Consider the following 16,569-nt stretch of genomic DNA (forward strand, 5'->3'; position numbering starts at 1 on the left):
CAGGTTGGATGGGGCCTTGGGTAACCTGATCTAGTGGGATGGTTGGAACTAGGAGGGGTTGGAACCAGATGATTTTTAAGGTCCCTTCCAACCCTAACTATTCTATGATTCTATGAAAGTGAAGTTAAAAGCTTTCCTACAAAATGATAAAAAATTCAGAGTAAAGACAGATACTCATTTACACAATGGGGAGCTGGCTGTGCAGCTCCTTCAGCTGATGTTTTGGATGCAGGAAGCTTTAATGGGTGCAAGAAGCAATGGAAAAAAGTAACAAAAGAACATATTGAATGTGGTGGGTGGTGTCAGGTTTGGTTCTGGAGACCGTGCTCCACCACTGAGAGGACTTTCCAGGAAAGGCATCCCTGACAGGCTGGCTGCCCTGCTCTCCTCTTCCTGAGGCAGCAATTCTGACTGCTGTTGGAGACAGGGTTGAACGTTGAGAGACCGCAGCAGCATCTCTCATGCTCCCCACAGGCCACTCTATGTCACCGTGGTGTACCAGGGAAAGTGCTCACACTGCATGCGGATTGGCGTGGCGGTGCCTATCTCCGGAACGGTGGCAAGGCTGCGGGAGGCTGTGTCTGCAGAAACCAAGATACCCACGGAGCAGGTAATGGCTGGGTCTCCTCACCTCCCTTCAGCGAGAGGGAGTGCAGAGGCTTTCATCCCATCTTGGATATGTGGGAATTGAAGTCCACTGCCCATGATTGAATGGGGGAAGCAGGGTGGTGGCTATCTGGATCGTGCTTTTCCCTGCACCTTGGCTTTTTGGTTGGGATAGCCATCCAAGGAGCATGCTGACCTGCCCTGTTGTGTTGGGATTCATGTGTGCAGGGCACCTGTAGGGAGACTCCCATAGGAAGAGCTTTTAGCAAGCTGGTGGATCCCACCAAAACCTCCTCACATGCTGCCGTACGCCAGCTTCTCCTTTACGGCTGCCCTTTTCCCTCTTCCTCACTCCTGGCTAATGCCAGGATGTTTCGAGGAGAGCCATCCTGTAGCAGGAAAATCACCTGGATCAGGCATAGGTGACATAATGGGTTCTGTTTTGCTTCTGCTGACCGTAGATCGTGCTGACGGAGATGTACTACGATGGGTTCCATCGCTCCTTCTGCGATACTGATGACCTGGACACCATTCATGAAAGCGACTGCATTTTTGCCTTTGAGACCCCAGAGATATTTCGGCCTGAGGGTATCCTTAGTCAGAGAGGTAAGGTGATCACACCGCTAACGTCCGGCTCGGGTGCCTGGGGGAGGAAGGCTACTTTGGGGAAAGAACACACTTGAGAATAACAGTACCACAAGCAGTTGAAGTTCTGGTGTATTGATTTCAATTCTGACTTCGTCCAGGCTCATTCCAGTAGATTTAATGGCAGTGTCAGCTGGGATGATATCAAGAAGCAATGTAAGCTCCTTTCTTCCTCTTTCCAGGGCTGATCCTGCAGGCCAGGCTGGCTCCATGTGAAAATCACTTGTCAGGCTTAATTTAAAGAGCTGTGAGGGACCAGTGAAGCCACTGAAATTGTGTTATTTAAAATCAGATTGCCAGTGATGAATAAACCATCTCAAGAATGAACAAACACTTTCAAAGCTTGAAAACCTCAGCTTCTCTGCATCTCCCTCTCAGTAGAAGGGAATAATTGCATCCTGGGCAGATGGAACATAATCAAAGGCAAATTTTGTCACTGGAAGTAACAAGTAGGGTTTCTGTCACTTCAGCTTTTCTTGTGGGTAGATGAAGCTGTGAGTGCCTGTACAAACTGCTGTGAAGAAGCAGCTAGGAGAGCGCTTGCTTGTAATTTCTTCTGTAAAGAAATAGTCACTATGAAAAATAATTGTTCTTTGAAAGCTTCATGCAAGGGATAAAAACGATCTTGATTCCCTCTGACCCACTCCTTTGCAGCCGAGGAGGATTCCTTGAGGGAGGCATCAAGGCACTCAAGGCACCATAATAAAATGTTTCCTTTCTCTGCATTTTTCAGGAATACATGTGAACAATAACCTGAATAACTTGAAATGTGGCACTGAGCACTCCCGAACAATACCTTACTCTCAAGGAACAGGGAAGTCTGGAAAACTGGAACAGTCCTCTACTAAAGCAGCAGCAAATGACAAGATTGTCTTGCTGGTGTGTAACCGAGCGTGCACTGGACAGCAGAGCAAAAGGTGACTGGTTGCTCTTCTGGCTGCATCCTTAATTGATCTGGGTTTTACTCACCGTGTAGTGAAAACACAAGTGAAGGAGTGATAGTGTGCATCCCTGGCTTGCTTTAGGTGCTAACGAGCGTGTTGATCAAAAAACATTAATGAATGCTGCAGGATCTTCCTAAATTTGGTGAGCTTCCAGTAGTACAGCGTTACTGGAAAGGGGTGAGTGCAGAGCTGCTGGGAGAATAAATCACCTCTCTGGAGAGTGAGAGTTTCAGAGAGCAGCAAACACACCTGACCAGAGCCTTTTAATTGGAGTGCAAATGAGGTGGGGGGAAGTGAGAAACGACTGCAGCAAAGGTGTTTACGCCAGCCGGGGGCTGAGAATCGTATTACCCACTGCAGTTTGTTTCACTGGGTGTTATCACAGCCAGGCTGCAGAGTTCTGTAGCCTGGAACAAGAGGCCTGAGCGAGAGTAGGACTGTGGGACCCTTGGTATGGGCAGCTGGAGCAGCCTTTCCTCAAAGTTAAGCACTTCTGGAGAGAAGTATTTAAATGGGGGGTTCTATACAAAGATGCCAAGCTCCGTCGATGCCAAGAGAGGAGAGAGCATAAATTTTAATTGCTCCCTCAACTGCTGCTCCTTCCTGTAGGTTTGGCTTGCCTTTTGTGTTACATTTGGAGAAAACGATTGCTTGGGATATTCTGCAGAAGGAGATTCTGGAGAAGATGCAGTATTTCCTGCGGCCTGCAGCCTGCATGCAGGTGAGGCAAGCAGATCATCTGCTTTGAGACTTCCAGCTTCATATGACGTGAGCTAAAGGGGAAGCCAGTCACTTGAGGCAATGGACATGATGAAGCGATGGCTTCCCCGAGTTTCTTTGTGCAATAAAGCCCAAGTCTGGTATGCCACCAGATTTAGTCTGCTGTTTGCTGAAAGATACAGGTAGGATGAGACTGATCAGATGAAGAAACTGCGTGCTCACTGCCATCCTTCCCCCTGAGCGCTCAGTGCTGTGGTCTGCACTGGAAACCAACTGGTTGGTGGTGTTTCCTAAACAAAAAGCTGAAACGTTTGCTCACTGCACCTTTCTGATGAGAGCTCCCTCCAAGAGCAGTGGGGTGAGGAGGGAGGTCTGGTCACTGCAGAGGAGCTGTTGAGTACAAACCCTCTCTTGCTGTACCTCACCCCTCTGTGAGCTGCCTGGTGCGGGTGTGTTTGAGACTTTGTGCATTTGCTTTCTCATGTAAAGCACACGTTCTAGGATGAAGTACGTGTCAGCTGATGTTGAGCGTGGGTGTGCACACACGTAGGTCAGGTTTGAGTCACTGAGGGGGCTTCTCCTCTCTCTTCAGGTTTGCCCCTTCAGCTTGCGTGTGGTCAGTGTTGTGGGCATCACGTACTTGCTACCTCAGGAGGAGCGGCCCCTCTGCCATCCGACAGTGGAAAGGTGGGTTTGTCCTTGCTCCTGGGAGCAGAGAGGGGTTTGTCAGCTAGGAACTCAGTGTGTAGCTCTACAGACAGGGACAGTCTTGGTGTGGATGTGGGGAATGGACTGCATGGGCCTGAGGAGCAGGGAAAGGACTGAGTGTCCTCCAGAAGCTGTGTGGGGATTGCTCAGTTGTGTGTCGTGCCATCTGGAGTCTGTCCTCCTTGGGAATGGTGAAGAGAATAAAAGTACTCCTCTGTTGTTTGATTTTTTTTTGTGACTGTTATTCTTTACCTTTTTTTTTGTAGATGCCTGTTATGTAAATGATTATGTGTTTATTTACACAATTAACATCCTTGGGTAAATGCAGTTTGCCAGCTTTGCTGTGTTTGCTGGATGAATTCCATTTACTCCTTTGCAAACTTGAGCTGTGTGGGAGCAGAAGAAGGATGAAAGGCTAGTGCGAAGTTCTGTGCATGTAACAGATAAAATAGGCTTCAAATTGAAAGGCGGTCTACCTTCTGTCTGCTCCTCTCTCTAGGACACTGAAGTCGTGTGGACAGGGGGGAACGGCTCATGTGAAGTTAGTGGTAGAGTGGGACAAAGAAACTAAAGACTAGTAAGTATGAATCCTTAAAGCCTGTTCCCATTGAACAATGCTTGTGGCCAGCTTGGCTCTGTGAATTGTGCACCCTTCAGCGAGTGAGACCTCTCAGAAACCTGGCAGGGACAGGCTGAGGCTGGAGGCACCAGGCTTGCTCTGAGCTAGAATCCTTTTCTGTGCAGTTGAGATTTTGTCTTATGGAGCCGGTGTCTTGCCTGTGGCTCCTCCACAAATCATGTTTGCGTGAGCCAGTCTCTGGGCAGTGAGTAGCTCTTTCTGCCTGAGATAACCTGGGGTGGGTGCTCACTGAAGCTGTTCACCCCTGTATTTGGTTGCATTGTATTGTTTGCATCTCTTGCCAGTCAGCACTGCTGCTGGTAGCTCCAGTGCGACTCCTCAGCAGTGTGGCCATGCTGGTAAGTGTGTTGTCTCCCCTATGCAGCTTGTTTATGAATACAGAAGAGGAGTATATTCCAGACTCTGAAAGCGTCCGCCAGCAGAGAGAGCTTCATCATCAACCTCAGACCTGCACTTTATCTCAGTGTTTCCAACTGTACACCAAAGAGGAACAGGTAGGGACAAGGCTGTTCAGCACCCAAGCTCAGAAGGTCTGGCTGGTCCATGTGCTGCTCGAGCTTCCATTCTCAGCAGAGCAGTTGTTTTCTGCTGATGTGTTGAGAAAGGAGAATAAATCTGTAACACAGTGCTGGTTGCCAGTCCTGCTAACATAGTTTCTCTGTTGTGGGAGGTCCTGCTTCAGGGATTTTTGTTCCACAGACATTGATAGGAGTACTTACTCCTCTGTCCTGCAGCGTCTTCCCTGTGAGATAGCAATGTCTTTTTCTTGCGCTCATTATAAAGAATTAGAACAGTGTGGCTTCTTTGTATGAATTTACTGCTCTGTCTTGGAGGAGTTGTGTGTTGCCAGACCTGACTAGGGCTGGAGTGGGCTCAAGGCAACCCCCACTGAGTGGGGCTCCCCCCTCCAATGGCAGAACAGTGACTGCTGAGCTCAATCCTCCGCTCTCCTCACACTCAGCTCGTGGTGTGGGTAGGCCCAGGTGTCAGGAGCGGTGGTGTAGGGGCAGGCTAGAGATGGGTCTGATCCGGCCCTTGCCCGGAATGCGTAAGCAATCTGCGTTTCTTTGCCAGAGGTCTCTAATCTGCTGTAAAAAGGGATGGTCTGCGGACCCGCGGTTGAGCTTTAATAATTTTGGAGCCTCTCTTGTTCCTTCTTTCAGAGGTAAGGGAAGAGTTGTTTGACAGCTTAAAGCTCTCTGGCTTCTGAGTTTTCTGAGTGCTGGGCTTTGGAGGGTAGTGTGGGTTGTATTAATGTCTTTGAAAAGACACATTCCCCTTGGTGAGCAATAAATCATTGCAGTTTGTAATTCTGGGACATTGGAAGGAAGAGGGGATCCAGAGGGCAGCAAGGTGTCAGAGATGAAATTCCAAGTACACGGCTCTTCTTTCTATTCCAGTCCTTCCTTTGCTGCTGGTTTTCTTGTGAGAGTACTTCTTCTCAGGCTGCCAGGCCTGCCTGCTTTTTGCCTTTGTTTTTCCTTCTCCCCTATGTTAAAGGGATTGGGGTTTCTAAGGTGGAAACAGTTTCCCTGCACAGCAGTACTAGCTGAGTTTTGTCTTGCAGTGGGAAGTGCCTCCTGTGTGAGGCACACATGTCTCTGCTTGCTGCTATTTTGCAAAGCATCGCTGGGAACCCTGCATTCCCAACGAGCTTGGTAAATGCTGGAGGTTGATAGGATTCAGGGGTCTGTGTATGCAGCAGAGGAGCAGGGATATGGTGCAAGCTGCCTCAGAGTTTGGTAACTGATCACCCACTCTTGCCTCTTCCTCCCAGCTTGCCCCAGATGATGCGTGGCGTTGCCCACACTGCAAGCAGCTGCAGCAAGGTAGCATCACACTGAGCCTCTGGACGTTACCCGATGTTCTCATCATACATCTCAAAAGGTTTAGACAGGTAAGGTTGTGCGGGGACGCCAGAGAACAGCTGCTTGGCTGACCTGGGGAGACTGCCTCTCCAGAAGCAGCTGCTTTGCCCTGTGCCTTTCTCTCCTGGGTTTTTGTTCTTCCCAGGCGTGGTGGCCCTGCTGCCACTGCAGCTCACGCCGTTCTCTGTTTACATAGGAAGGAGACCGAAGGATGAAACTTCAGAACATGGTTAAATTCCCGTTGAGTGGCTTGGACATGACTCCTCATGTTGTAAAGCGCAGTCAGAGCAGCTGGAGCCTGCCGTCTCACTGGTCTCCTTGGAGGCGACCTTATGGTCTCGGAAGGGATCCTGAGGATTACATCTATGACCTGTACGCTGTCTGCAATCATCATGGCACCATGCAAGGGGGACACTACACAGGCAAGTGTCCTGCAGAATTAGGAATGCTGGGCCCTTTCAGAAAGAAAACGGTTATGTTTTTCTGTTGAATGTCCCTAACTTCATCTCCCTTGACAAAAGGACCTCTCCCAGCTAACAAGGGCTGGCTGTGTCATACAGGAGGGGTAACTTTTATGACTTTGAGGAACAGGACAGTGCCTGTCGACCCCAAATGTCCTACTCTATGCTCTGTTCTCTGCTATTTTTGTTTTTCCTTCAGAATAATTCAACTGGCCTCTTAGGTTGCAAAAACTGCTCCTGGCCCCCTCAGTCCAGAACTTCTGTAGCTGCAAGATGCTGTTATACATAGGAAGTGTTTGCATATTGCCTGTGTGCACAGCCGCTTCATGAGCTCCTCTTTGTTCCAGCAGCTCCCAAAGCAGCTAGGGATAGAGTTGTTTAGTGGTTCTTAGGATCTGTGTGACTTCACACAGCAGATTTGGGAATTGTTGCGCGTCCGGTCTCGGGGCCCATCTTGCCAGTTAGGCTGGAAGGGGATGTGTTGCATGAATAAATGTGTCCCTTTCATTCTTCTCCAAGTCCATCATAGATAAGGTCGTGTTTAAGTTCTCGTACAGCAAACCTGAGAGTGCAAGGAAAGCCTAACAGAAATGTGTTTTCTCCCAGCATATTGCAAGAACTCTGTTGATGGCCAATGGTACTGCTTCGATGACAGCGATGTCCAGCAGCTTTCTGAAAATGAAGTCTGCAAGCAGACAGCTTATATTCTGTTCTATCAGAGACGCACAGCGATCCCGTCATGGTCTGCTAACAGCTCTGTGGCAGGTGAGCCCCACTGGCATTGCCAAGGAGTGGCTGTAGTTTCTCTTGGATAGTTTGTCTTGCAGAATTTCCTGCCCAGCTCTGCTTAAGCCCCCACCTCAGCAGGGTTGACTGTGCGTCATAGGCTGTGGGAAACTCCCTGCTCTGCCGTTGAGGCTTAGTTGTGGCAAGGAGGCTGTCGAGGTGGGGGAATCCTCTTTTTTTCCCCATGAATAATCCTGCTCAGAGCTGCCCTTATCAAAACCATGACATAAACTTGTGACCGGCACAGAGCTGCTGGGCTTAGGTAGGCAGCCAACAGCTGGATGCATTGGTTGAATCTGGGGTGATCTGGGGGCAGTTGCAGGCTCTGTGACTTTCCAAAAAGAATGTCTTCATGCTGGATTGTTGTGGCAGCTCAAGGACTGCCCTCTACCTGTGTGCTGGTGCACTGATTCTTTCGATTCACAGTGTACCAGGACAAGAGCAGTTCTGTCTTTCACTTACGACCTTAAATATTTCGTAAGAGTGAAGACTGTCAGCAGCACCTGGATCTGTGGCTGTGGGGCAGCTCCAGGCTCTGTATCTGCCACAGCCGGCAAGGTACAGTACGTACCTGACTCTCGATGGCCTTCCAGGGTTTCATGTATTGTGCTGCTGCACGCCACTGGCCTGATACCTGTGCCTGGTTCCTTGCAGGCTCCACAAGTTCCTCGCTCTGTGAGCACTGGGTCAGCCGTCTTCCCGGTAGCAAGCAGCCCAGCATTGCTTCAGCAGCATCGTCGCGGCGCACGTCTTTGGCTTCGCTCTCGGAATCGGTAGAGCTGACGGGGGAGAGGAGTGAAGATGATGGTGTGTATTAGCACTGCTGTGCCTGGGGGTCCTGGGCCACCACAATTTTACAAGATCCCTACTGCAAGAGCCACCAATACATAGTCACAAGGGACAGTTCCTCCAGCAGCTGGGGAGGCAGGCGCTGTGTCATGGGGAGCAGATGGGTTCTGGTGCTGGCAAGCTTTTCTCTGATCTGAAAGCACTGAGAAGAGCAGATCAGGAACTTTAAGGAGCCTTTCAAAGACAGGGAATGCAGTCAATGAAACCTCTCAATCAAGAGCTCATTATGCTTGTGTTTTTTCTGGGTTTCACTAGAGCACTTTTGCAGGGAGGCTGATGTGTCCCTACAGCTTGGCATGGAGGGACATGATTGTCTGGTGGAGGCGGCTGCTCCCAAGGACGTGTGAAGATACCCAAATGCGCTTGTGTGCGCAGATAACTGTTCAGCTCCTGTCTCTGCTTGACTCCTCCACTCAGTGCCTTATAACACTTGAAAATGTGGAGCTTCAGGGGTCACTGAGCATTCCAAAGCAGAGGTGACCCTGCAGCAGTGCTGTGACAACTGTCCGATCTTGCTGTGGCAGTCACATTTCTGAATGCTTATTGTACTTTGTAAGCACAAATACATCAGTGTAGGTACAGAGGTAGGAGTCCTACTTTGCCCTTTACAGAATGGTTTGGGAAAATATTCTTTCATATGGAAAAATGTATTTCTGGGAGGGCTATGATAGTTGGTGAACTCATTACTGGTTTCGAGGACTTCCCGCATTTGGTTTCCTGCTGCTCAGGGATGAGAGGAAAATCTGGATTTTCAGTTACAAGCTTCACAGGGTTACTTCTGGGAGACCTCTAGCAAATAGCAGTTGTTAAATTCCTTGTTCAGCTTTCATGCAAGAAGCTGTACCTGCAGCAGGCCTGGAGAGGCACGTGGTGTGGGGTGAGTGGGCTGCTGGTCTGTCATAGGGGAGCAGGTCTGTGGAATGAACTGGTGGCAGGCTGAGGTTTCAGACTGAGGATATTGCTTTCTTTCTCTGCAGGAGGATTTTCAACTCGTCCCTTTGTGCGGAGTGTCCAGCGTCAGAGCCTGTCATCCAGATCTTCTGTCACCAGCCCCCTGGCAGTGAGTGAAAATGGCGTCAGGCCCTCGTGGTCGCTCTCTGCAAAACTGCAGTGGCGCTCCAACTCTCCATCCCGCTTCTCTGGAGATTCCCCTGTACATACCTCTGCTTCCACCCTGGAGAAGATTGGAGAGGCTGCTGATGATAAAGTATCCATCTCTTGCTTCGGCAGCCTGAGGAATCTCTCTAGCAGCTACTTGGAGCCCTGTGATGGCAGTCGGCGAGAGCACAGGACGCCTCGCAGGGCACCCCTGGCTGTCATGGAAGGGGCATTCAGGGAAGAGTCTGTCGTAAGGACATCTAGCTCAGATCTTTCAGATGGGTATGTTAAAAGCTCTGTGCAGCCAGACAGGAACCATCCTGCTTTGGACCCTTTTGATAACAACAATCAAATCGCCTTTGTTGATCAGAGTGACTCTGTGGACAGCTCTCCAGTCAAGGAGTTGAAAGCCCCCAGTGGGATGGGGCTGGCTGCAGAGAAGGCGGGCGGTACCCCTAAGAAGGTTCACAGCTCCAAGGGAGTTTCTGAGCCAGACAAAAGTTTGAGGAAGGGAAGGACAGTCTTATCTACCCAAGAGACCAAAGTCTCTCACTCTTCTCCTCCGCTAAAGAGTTCCCAGAAAGTTTCCCGATCTAGAAGTAAGGCAGACTCCTCTAGGGCCAGTGGGCGACATGGGTCTCCTGCTCCTGCTCAGGCTAGGAAGGACCATAGCGCAAAGTCCGTTGAAGTGGCGGTCCCATCCGCTCAACAGAAGCAAAAGTCAGGTTCTCCATCCTCTGCTGCTGCCAAGAAAACCCCATCAGGCTCATTGACTAAGGGTTCTTCTGCTGGGAGGAGCCGGACTTCAGACAGAAGCCTCAGCAGGGAGGGTTCTAAGATAAGTCTGGGGTCAGATAAAACGAGTGTTACCAGCAGTTCGAGAACGAGCTCCCCACGGATAAGCCACTCTAGGAGTGACAGCAAGGCAGTAGACAGCAAGCACGTGCGGAGCTCCTCGATGGCTAACCTGCGGTCTCCAAATGTTGGTGTGCGTTCTAGTTTGAAGAGGGACAGCAAGTCAGAAGAGAAAGGATTGTCTTTCTTTAAATCAGCCTTAAGGCAGAAGGAGACCCGGAGGTCAGCAGACCTGGGAAAGACAACGATGCTCTCCAAAAAGGCAGCGAGTGGCAGCTCCAAGTCTGGCAGTAAGAATGTACCAGAAGACAAATCGGAGAAAGGTGTTGTCCCACCAGCCTCTCAAACCCATGCCAACATTACTGCAAAAGAAAAACTTGTCCCAAAGGATGCCACACCCAACAAACATTCTCTGCTATCCAGTCGCAAGTCCAAGTCTTCCCAGCTAGATCCCGGAGTCCAGTCTCCTCCTCCCAGTGGCAAGCAGCCTGCTGACAAGCCGCTGAAGAAGTTACCTTCCAGCATGCAGGTGTCTGTACGGCCTTCTCTGGAACCCGAGTGAAATGCTGCAATCCAGGTGTCTTTTCTTCTGCTGAGAAGCTAATTTATTCTGAGCTCTTGTTTTTTTTTGTTCATGTGCCTAATGTCTGTTTTGAGGAGAAGTTAACTGCAAGTTGTCAAAGCGCCTTTTGATTCTGCCATCAAACCAAATAGCCACAGGCAGCCAGCACTGATGTGAGTAGTGTAGCTGGAGTTGTTGAGCGAGAACGCAGCTGTCCCAGAGCACTTGGACAGGAGTCTCTTTATAGAAAACGCAACAACCTTCAGATGCAAGGTTTGAAAACTGAACCCCAGTTGTACTGACATGAGTGTGCTTTGTTAGAGCTGTGAACTGATATTCCTTTGGTCTTGTTCTGAGCAGGCTGTGTCCATGCTGGTGTATGGCCTTGTTCTGAGCTGTGGAGGACACGAAGGAAACCGGAGAGACTGCCGCTTCTTTATGCTCTCTCTCAACCCTCTCTCCCTGCTCCCCTCCATCTTCAAGCTTTCTAAAGGGCAATATTTTAACACTAATGTTGTTTCTCAGGTATATGCTCAGCCAGTATAGGAGGGACTAGCATTAGTGGGTGGACAGAAAGGTACCTGTGTGTCCGTGCGTGTGTGTGTCTGTAATAGATCTCATTTTTGCATTCCAACAGCAGAACGTTTGTTGGGTTTTCTCATTAAATGTGACTTGCATTTTTTTTTTTTGCTCTGTCTATGAAGAGTTATACTCTGTCCATACCTAAGGTGACCTCTACCCTGTCCTCTCTAATTACTTCATTGCTTCTGAAACACTAAGCTAAGTGACAGCAGAACTTGATGAGCAGCAGCTGGTTGCCAGCTCGTACCTGTGGAGTGCCAGGCAGGAGATGGTTGTAGAGAGAGCTGTCTTCACACCTGGAATGGCGATGCTGCTGCTGGAACCCCTGTTCAGACGTCTGAGAAGCAGCACTTCCTCGTGTGCTCAGGTGCTTAATCATAGTGATGTGAATAGAGCATCGTTGTCTATAGGAGTAATGTTTAGGTAAGCCAAGTGTCTTCTTGTCTCCTCCGCCTTCTTGGAGCATGCTTTGGCCAGGCCCCTTTGTGCGGTTGGAGGGGCTGTACCACAATACGTGGAGCAGTTTTCATCTTCTCCCGAGCGCTCTGCGTTCCTCCCCTGGGTGTGTTGCTCACCTTCCCCGGTGGATGTGGCCTCATGTGTCTGAGCGCAGCGATCCCTACTTTTGTTGGGGCTCTATCAGGGTTAAAACACTACAGCTAGTAATGTCGTTGTTTACATGCCCTTCTTACAGGGGAGGTTCCTCGAGTTCTTGGAGGTTCCTCCTAGAAAGTGGATTCCTCAAGTCCTTTTGTATACATATGGTGTAATCTTTTCTTTTTAATTTAATGAGTTTTTATCAATGTGCTGCTTATCCTTTCCGTATGGCAGCAGTCTGGTGCATGGGTCCTGATGCGTGGTGTGCCGGGCGTGCTTATCTTCTAAACGAGGTCTTTGCCGATCACATGCCTGTGTTTGGCAAAGCTCCTCCAGGCTTAGCTTATGGACAGACCTGTTTGTACGTCTTTCTCGTCGCCGTAGCAAACAGCTGTCCAACAAGTAGTTGCTCTGAGCTGCTGTGTTCCACCTCCTCTCTTGAGCAGCTGTGCTGACAGCTCTGCAGGAAGCCTTGTCCCCAGGTCTGCTGGGCATGTGGCTGCTCTGTGATCACGTTTTGTGCTCTGCTCACCAGCAAAGCTCTGGGAAGCAGTATTGAGGGGGTGGTCAACACCTTGGGGAACCCCCAGTGTGCATGGAGCTGAGGGGATGAGCCCACCTGCAGCACAACCCTTGCTCTGCCCTGTGGCGTACAAACCCCTGTCCAAGCCAGCAGCGATGCCCGCAGCCCCAAATGACAGGGTGCTGGCTTCTGTGCACGGGGCTGTGTTTTTAAACCAGACCATGACATCTTCCTGATGCATTTCTTGCCCTGGGTATTGTTTCGGTCTCATTTGTTGCAGCAGCAAGAAGTAAAGGTTGCGTCGCTTGCTTCTTAAGCGTATGACTTGGATTATTCTTGGATTATGTTTTACTCTATCCAGCAGAGCAGATAAGGCTTGCTTCGTGCTGTAGTACTTAAATTACTCCCTGAAATGTTGATGTTGATGTATTTGTTTAAGGTTTTATCTGTATTAAGGTCTTGCACTGTGCTAGCTCTTCTCTTCTAACAGCTCCTCAAGCGAGAATGTAATTCTGGTAGCCAGTGCTAAATCGGTCTGGGATCTTTTAATGGACAGATCCTGGGTTTCTGTGCATTTCACCATGGGACATTTGTGAGAGCTTATTTTTATGACATTTTCTTTTTATGCCATCACTGTAGATGTTTAAACTGGAAGCTAGTATATGGTTTATGAGGTGGTTTTGCTCCTGTATTGCATGTTTGGACTGAAGGAAATTTGAAGCCATGTCCAGATCGGTATTTTAGCTGCACAGTACAATGTGTTTGTATTTGGGCCATGAGAATGGTCATTGGAGCTCCTGTTTGGACAAAAAGGGAATGTGAGGTCCTGATGTTTCAGCAGCTGATGTTAAAAGCAGTCAAACCTCTGCAATCCGTTTCCTTTTCTGTATATTTCCCATAATTCTGTATGGAAGTTGCTGTCAGCTTCAGCACTATCTGCTCTGCATACGCTGCCAAACTGGCTTTCGTACCTGTCCTGCAAACAAGCATGGAATGGGTGGAAGAGGCCGTACTGACAGTGTCCTTGTCTTGGAGTAGAGGAGATGCAGCTCTGCATGGGTTGGCTGCCAGCACGTGGCGTTTTGGCTCAGGAGGGCTTGATTAGGGCGTCCTCAAGCAAAAGGTTTTCACTTCTAAGGGGATGTGCTGCAGTTTGTGATGAATAAGAGGCATGCATGGGGCAAATGTGTGAAGGATGCCTGTGTTGGATCAGGAACGTGCAGTCCCTGATCTGTGGCTGTGTTGGTTCTGTAACAAAGCACTTTGGAAAACAGCTGTTTGCTGCCACTTGGCATCTCTGCTTTTTGGTGTCACGGATTTCCAGCAGGATATGAACTTGCTTGAGTGTTGGAGGGGGTGGGTCCAGGAAACAGGAGGTGTTCTCTGTGAGTGTAAAAACAAGCCTCGCTGCTGTTGAAGTCACAACTCCATCAGTGATGTGCAGTAAATCTTTCTAAAGCTGCATTTAGCTTACTGCAGGCCCTGCTTAAAGTGAGCTGGGGAAAAGCAACATGAGGCTTCTCTCCCGGCAGGCTTATTTCTTAGCCCTTTCATGTGTAGGAACTCCTGTCCATGTGTGTTGTGTTGTCTGGGTGTGAAGATGTGGCACACTACTAAGGTGCTCTCTAGAGAGGACTTTCCTTGTCCTAGATGTCAGTGCTGCCTTGGCTTTGCGTGTTGATCCTTGCAGCAGAGAAGGGGTGAGGCTGTCCTGAAGTAGGCATTAATACGTGGTCACCTCCTTTCTTACAATTCAGGTTTGGCTTCAGAAGCCCTCATGCCTGTGAAGGAGATGGGTTCTGTCATCTTCTGCAGGTCGCTGCTGGCCAGGGATCTCCCCCTGCCCCTGGGTGATGGCACGTGGGAACCTGGAGGTCTTGTGGCTGAGCAGGATGAGCAGCATCGCTCTCCGGGTTGGCTTTGCCAGCCAGGCACAGCCACGGTGTGGAGAGACTGCCCGCCAGGCGAGCTGTCCTGCCTGGGGGTGGTAGGGTGTAGCACCCCAGAACTGATGACCTGGAAGCAAAGGTCCACAGGGCAGCCCCACGCTGGTGTGGAATGAGGAATGCCTTCTGAGGGACAGGTCCTGCACTATCCCTGTCTCAAACAGCCCTGCACACTCCAAGGGAAAACAGGCTTGAAGCCTTCTGAAGGGTTTGTGATGTTCCCAGTCAGCTCTGGGTTGAACTCACCTGCATCGGCCATGCGTAACTCACGCCACACCTCTGGTCTGACACTTGCTCCTGCTCCTGGAATCAGCCCTCTGGGCGCAGGAAAGCAGCGCCTTCATTCCAGTGCTCGATTCCTCCTGGAGTCACTGAAAGAAATTATTTTTACCCTTTTTGGGCTGCGTCTTTTGGATAGTGTTTAGTAGTATACGAATTATAAGCACATTTTCAATGACGTGTGTTAAAGAGGCACCTTTTATTTGTATTAATCACATTTGATAGACAATTGGGTGCCTGCAGGTCTCTGTAACTCGTGTCTCACTTCGGGTGTATAAATTGTTAACCCTTTCGAACTTATCAAACACGGCTAAATAAAAAAAAAAAGACGCTTAGGATAGATAATTAGCAGCTTAATTACAGTACACTTATTCCACTGTAAGCGTCCTCATCTGTCTTAGCTGCAGGGTTGTTTGCTTCCCAAAGCTGAAACTTGAGCATGACCAACCATTTCCTCAGTACTAAGGGCAGTTTTGCATGGCAGTTCTCTCGCTGTACCCAATGCATGCACTTACAAACTATGCAAGCGCTGCGGACGAGCCGCAGCCTGTGCTTTCGGCGCTGGCGCTGCTGGGCAGAGCCTGGAGCGCGGTGCTGAGCCCATCCTGCTTCGCGGTGCCGCCGCCTGCCAGCACACGTGAGCATGTCCCTGCGTTCCTGCTTCGTTTGCACATCTTCAATTCTTTCCTTTGCAGGATTCTACGTTACTGACAAGGCCGGAGCGTAGCGTAACGTCCAAGGGATCGGAAACAGTGAAATGAGAACAAACTGGTTTTCTGTGTTGTGTTGTTTTTCCTTTTTCTGCCAGGGCAGTCCCGGTCAGTGTTCTGTCTGTAGCCTGCCATTCTCATGCCATTTAGCCACACGTCCCGCCTTGTGGGACAAGACGGTCACCGGTAGCTGCGTGAGCACCCAGACAAAAGCATTTGTGTTGAATTCCCGTGTGGAGGGAGTCATCCCCGGAATCGGCCTGTAGCCTGTGCTGGTTCTGTGGCTTCTGCCTGCCGGGCTGGGAAGAGCTGGGGGGTGACTGTGCCTCCCCTTGGTGCTCTGTTAGCGTGGCTGAGCCGAGCTCCTGCTGGGGTGGGTGGGTGGGTGTGTGGGGCTGAGGCGTGGGGTGCAGCTCCCTGCATGGGACAGGTTGGCGAGGGCTGGCAAGCAGCACATTTGGTTGGCGAGAATCGCAGGTGTTGGGGCTCCTCGCGGCTGTGCCCAGCGGGACCCACCTCACAGCACCCTGGGACTCGGCGCTGCTGGGTCTAGTGACGTGCAGGCGATTTGCCCTGTTTCCCTCAGTCAGCCAGCACAGAGAGGGGTTTGGAAACACATTCCAGGGAATTTTACTATTCTTTTTTTCTTTTTTTTTTATTTATTTTTTTTTTGGTCTGTCATTTGCCTACCAATCCAAAATAATTTGGCGGTATCTGATGTTATTGGTGGAGAGAACTGAAATTTAGTTTTAATCTGTGGTGAGATGAACGTCCAACTGGTTTTCTTAATAAAGGCACTGTAAAGCATTTCCTATTAGGAGCTTTATTTTGTAAAATAGAAGTACCTGAAGGCTTGTACAATACCTATGTTAGGTCTAAAGGTTTTAGGGAGTCTTCTAGTTTTTAAAGGCAATAGCGCTCAATTTATCTGCCAATAGTGTTTTTTTAAAAGACACAGATTAAAACTAACTGTAAATCCAAATTCACTCGAGGCCCTGCAGCACAAACGCATTGCAAGAAAGTTCGTGCTAGGTATGTATGGCATTCGTGCAATAAGAAACCACTTTTAGGTGCTACATTGCCTTGGGTAGTGTGACACAAGGGAGTCGGGGCTGCAAGCGGCCAGACTGTATTCTTGTGGCCTTCCAAGTATGAATTTGTACAGGTTTGCTCACCAACTGTGCCTCACC

The 16,569-nt window shown here is 49.6% G+C and overlaps 1 protein-coding gene across 1 annotated transcript in view; it reads left to right on the plus strand.

The window, feature by feature from the left end:
• USP31 (ubiquitin specific peptidase 31) overlaps positions 1-15,746 on the plus strand; it is a 29,721-nt gene extending 13,975 nt beyond the window's left edge. The window contains exons 5-16 of the mRNA XM_069870603.1: positions 475-610; positions 1,068-1,212; positions 1,985-2,168; positions 2,805-2,916; positions 3,508-3,602; positions 4,123-4,200; positions 4,628-4,757; positions 6,041-6,160; positions 6,328-6,553; positions 7,199-7,357; positions 8,033-8,185; positions 9,205-15,746. Coding sequence (XP_069726704.1) covers positions 475-610; positions 1,068-1,212; positions 1,985-2,168; positions 2,805-2,916; positions 3,508-3,602; positions 4,123-4,200; positions 4,628-4,757; positions 6,041-6,160; positions 6,328-6,553; positions 7,199-7,357; positions 8,033-8,185; positions 9,205-10,742 — 3,076 coding nt within the window. The 3' untranslated portion in view covers positions 10,743-15,746. The remainder of the gene's footprint in view (positions 1-474; positions 611-1,067; positions 1,213-1,984; positions 2,169-2,804; positions 2,917-3,507; positions 3,603-4,122; positions 4,201-4,627; positions 4,758-6,040; positions 6,161-6,327; positions 6,554-7,198; positions 7,358-8,032; positions 8,186-9,204) is intronic.
• The last annotated feature ends 823 nt before the right edge of the window (positions 15,747-16,569 follow it).

Source organism: Phaenicophaeus curvirostris, chromosome 16, assembly GCF_032191515.1.
Source record: "Phaenicophaeus curvirostris isolate KB17595 chromosome 16, BPBGC_Pcur_1.0, whole genome shotgun sequence".
Lineage (NCBI taxonomy): Eukaryota > Metazoa > Chordata > Aves > Cuculiformes > Cuculidae > Phaenicophaeus > Phaenicophaeus curvirostris.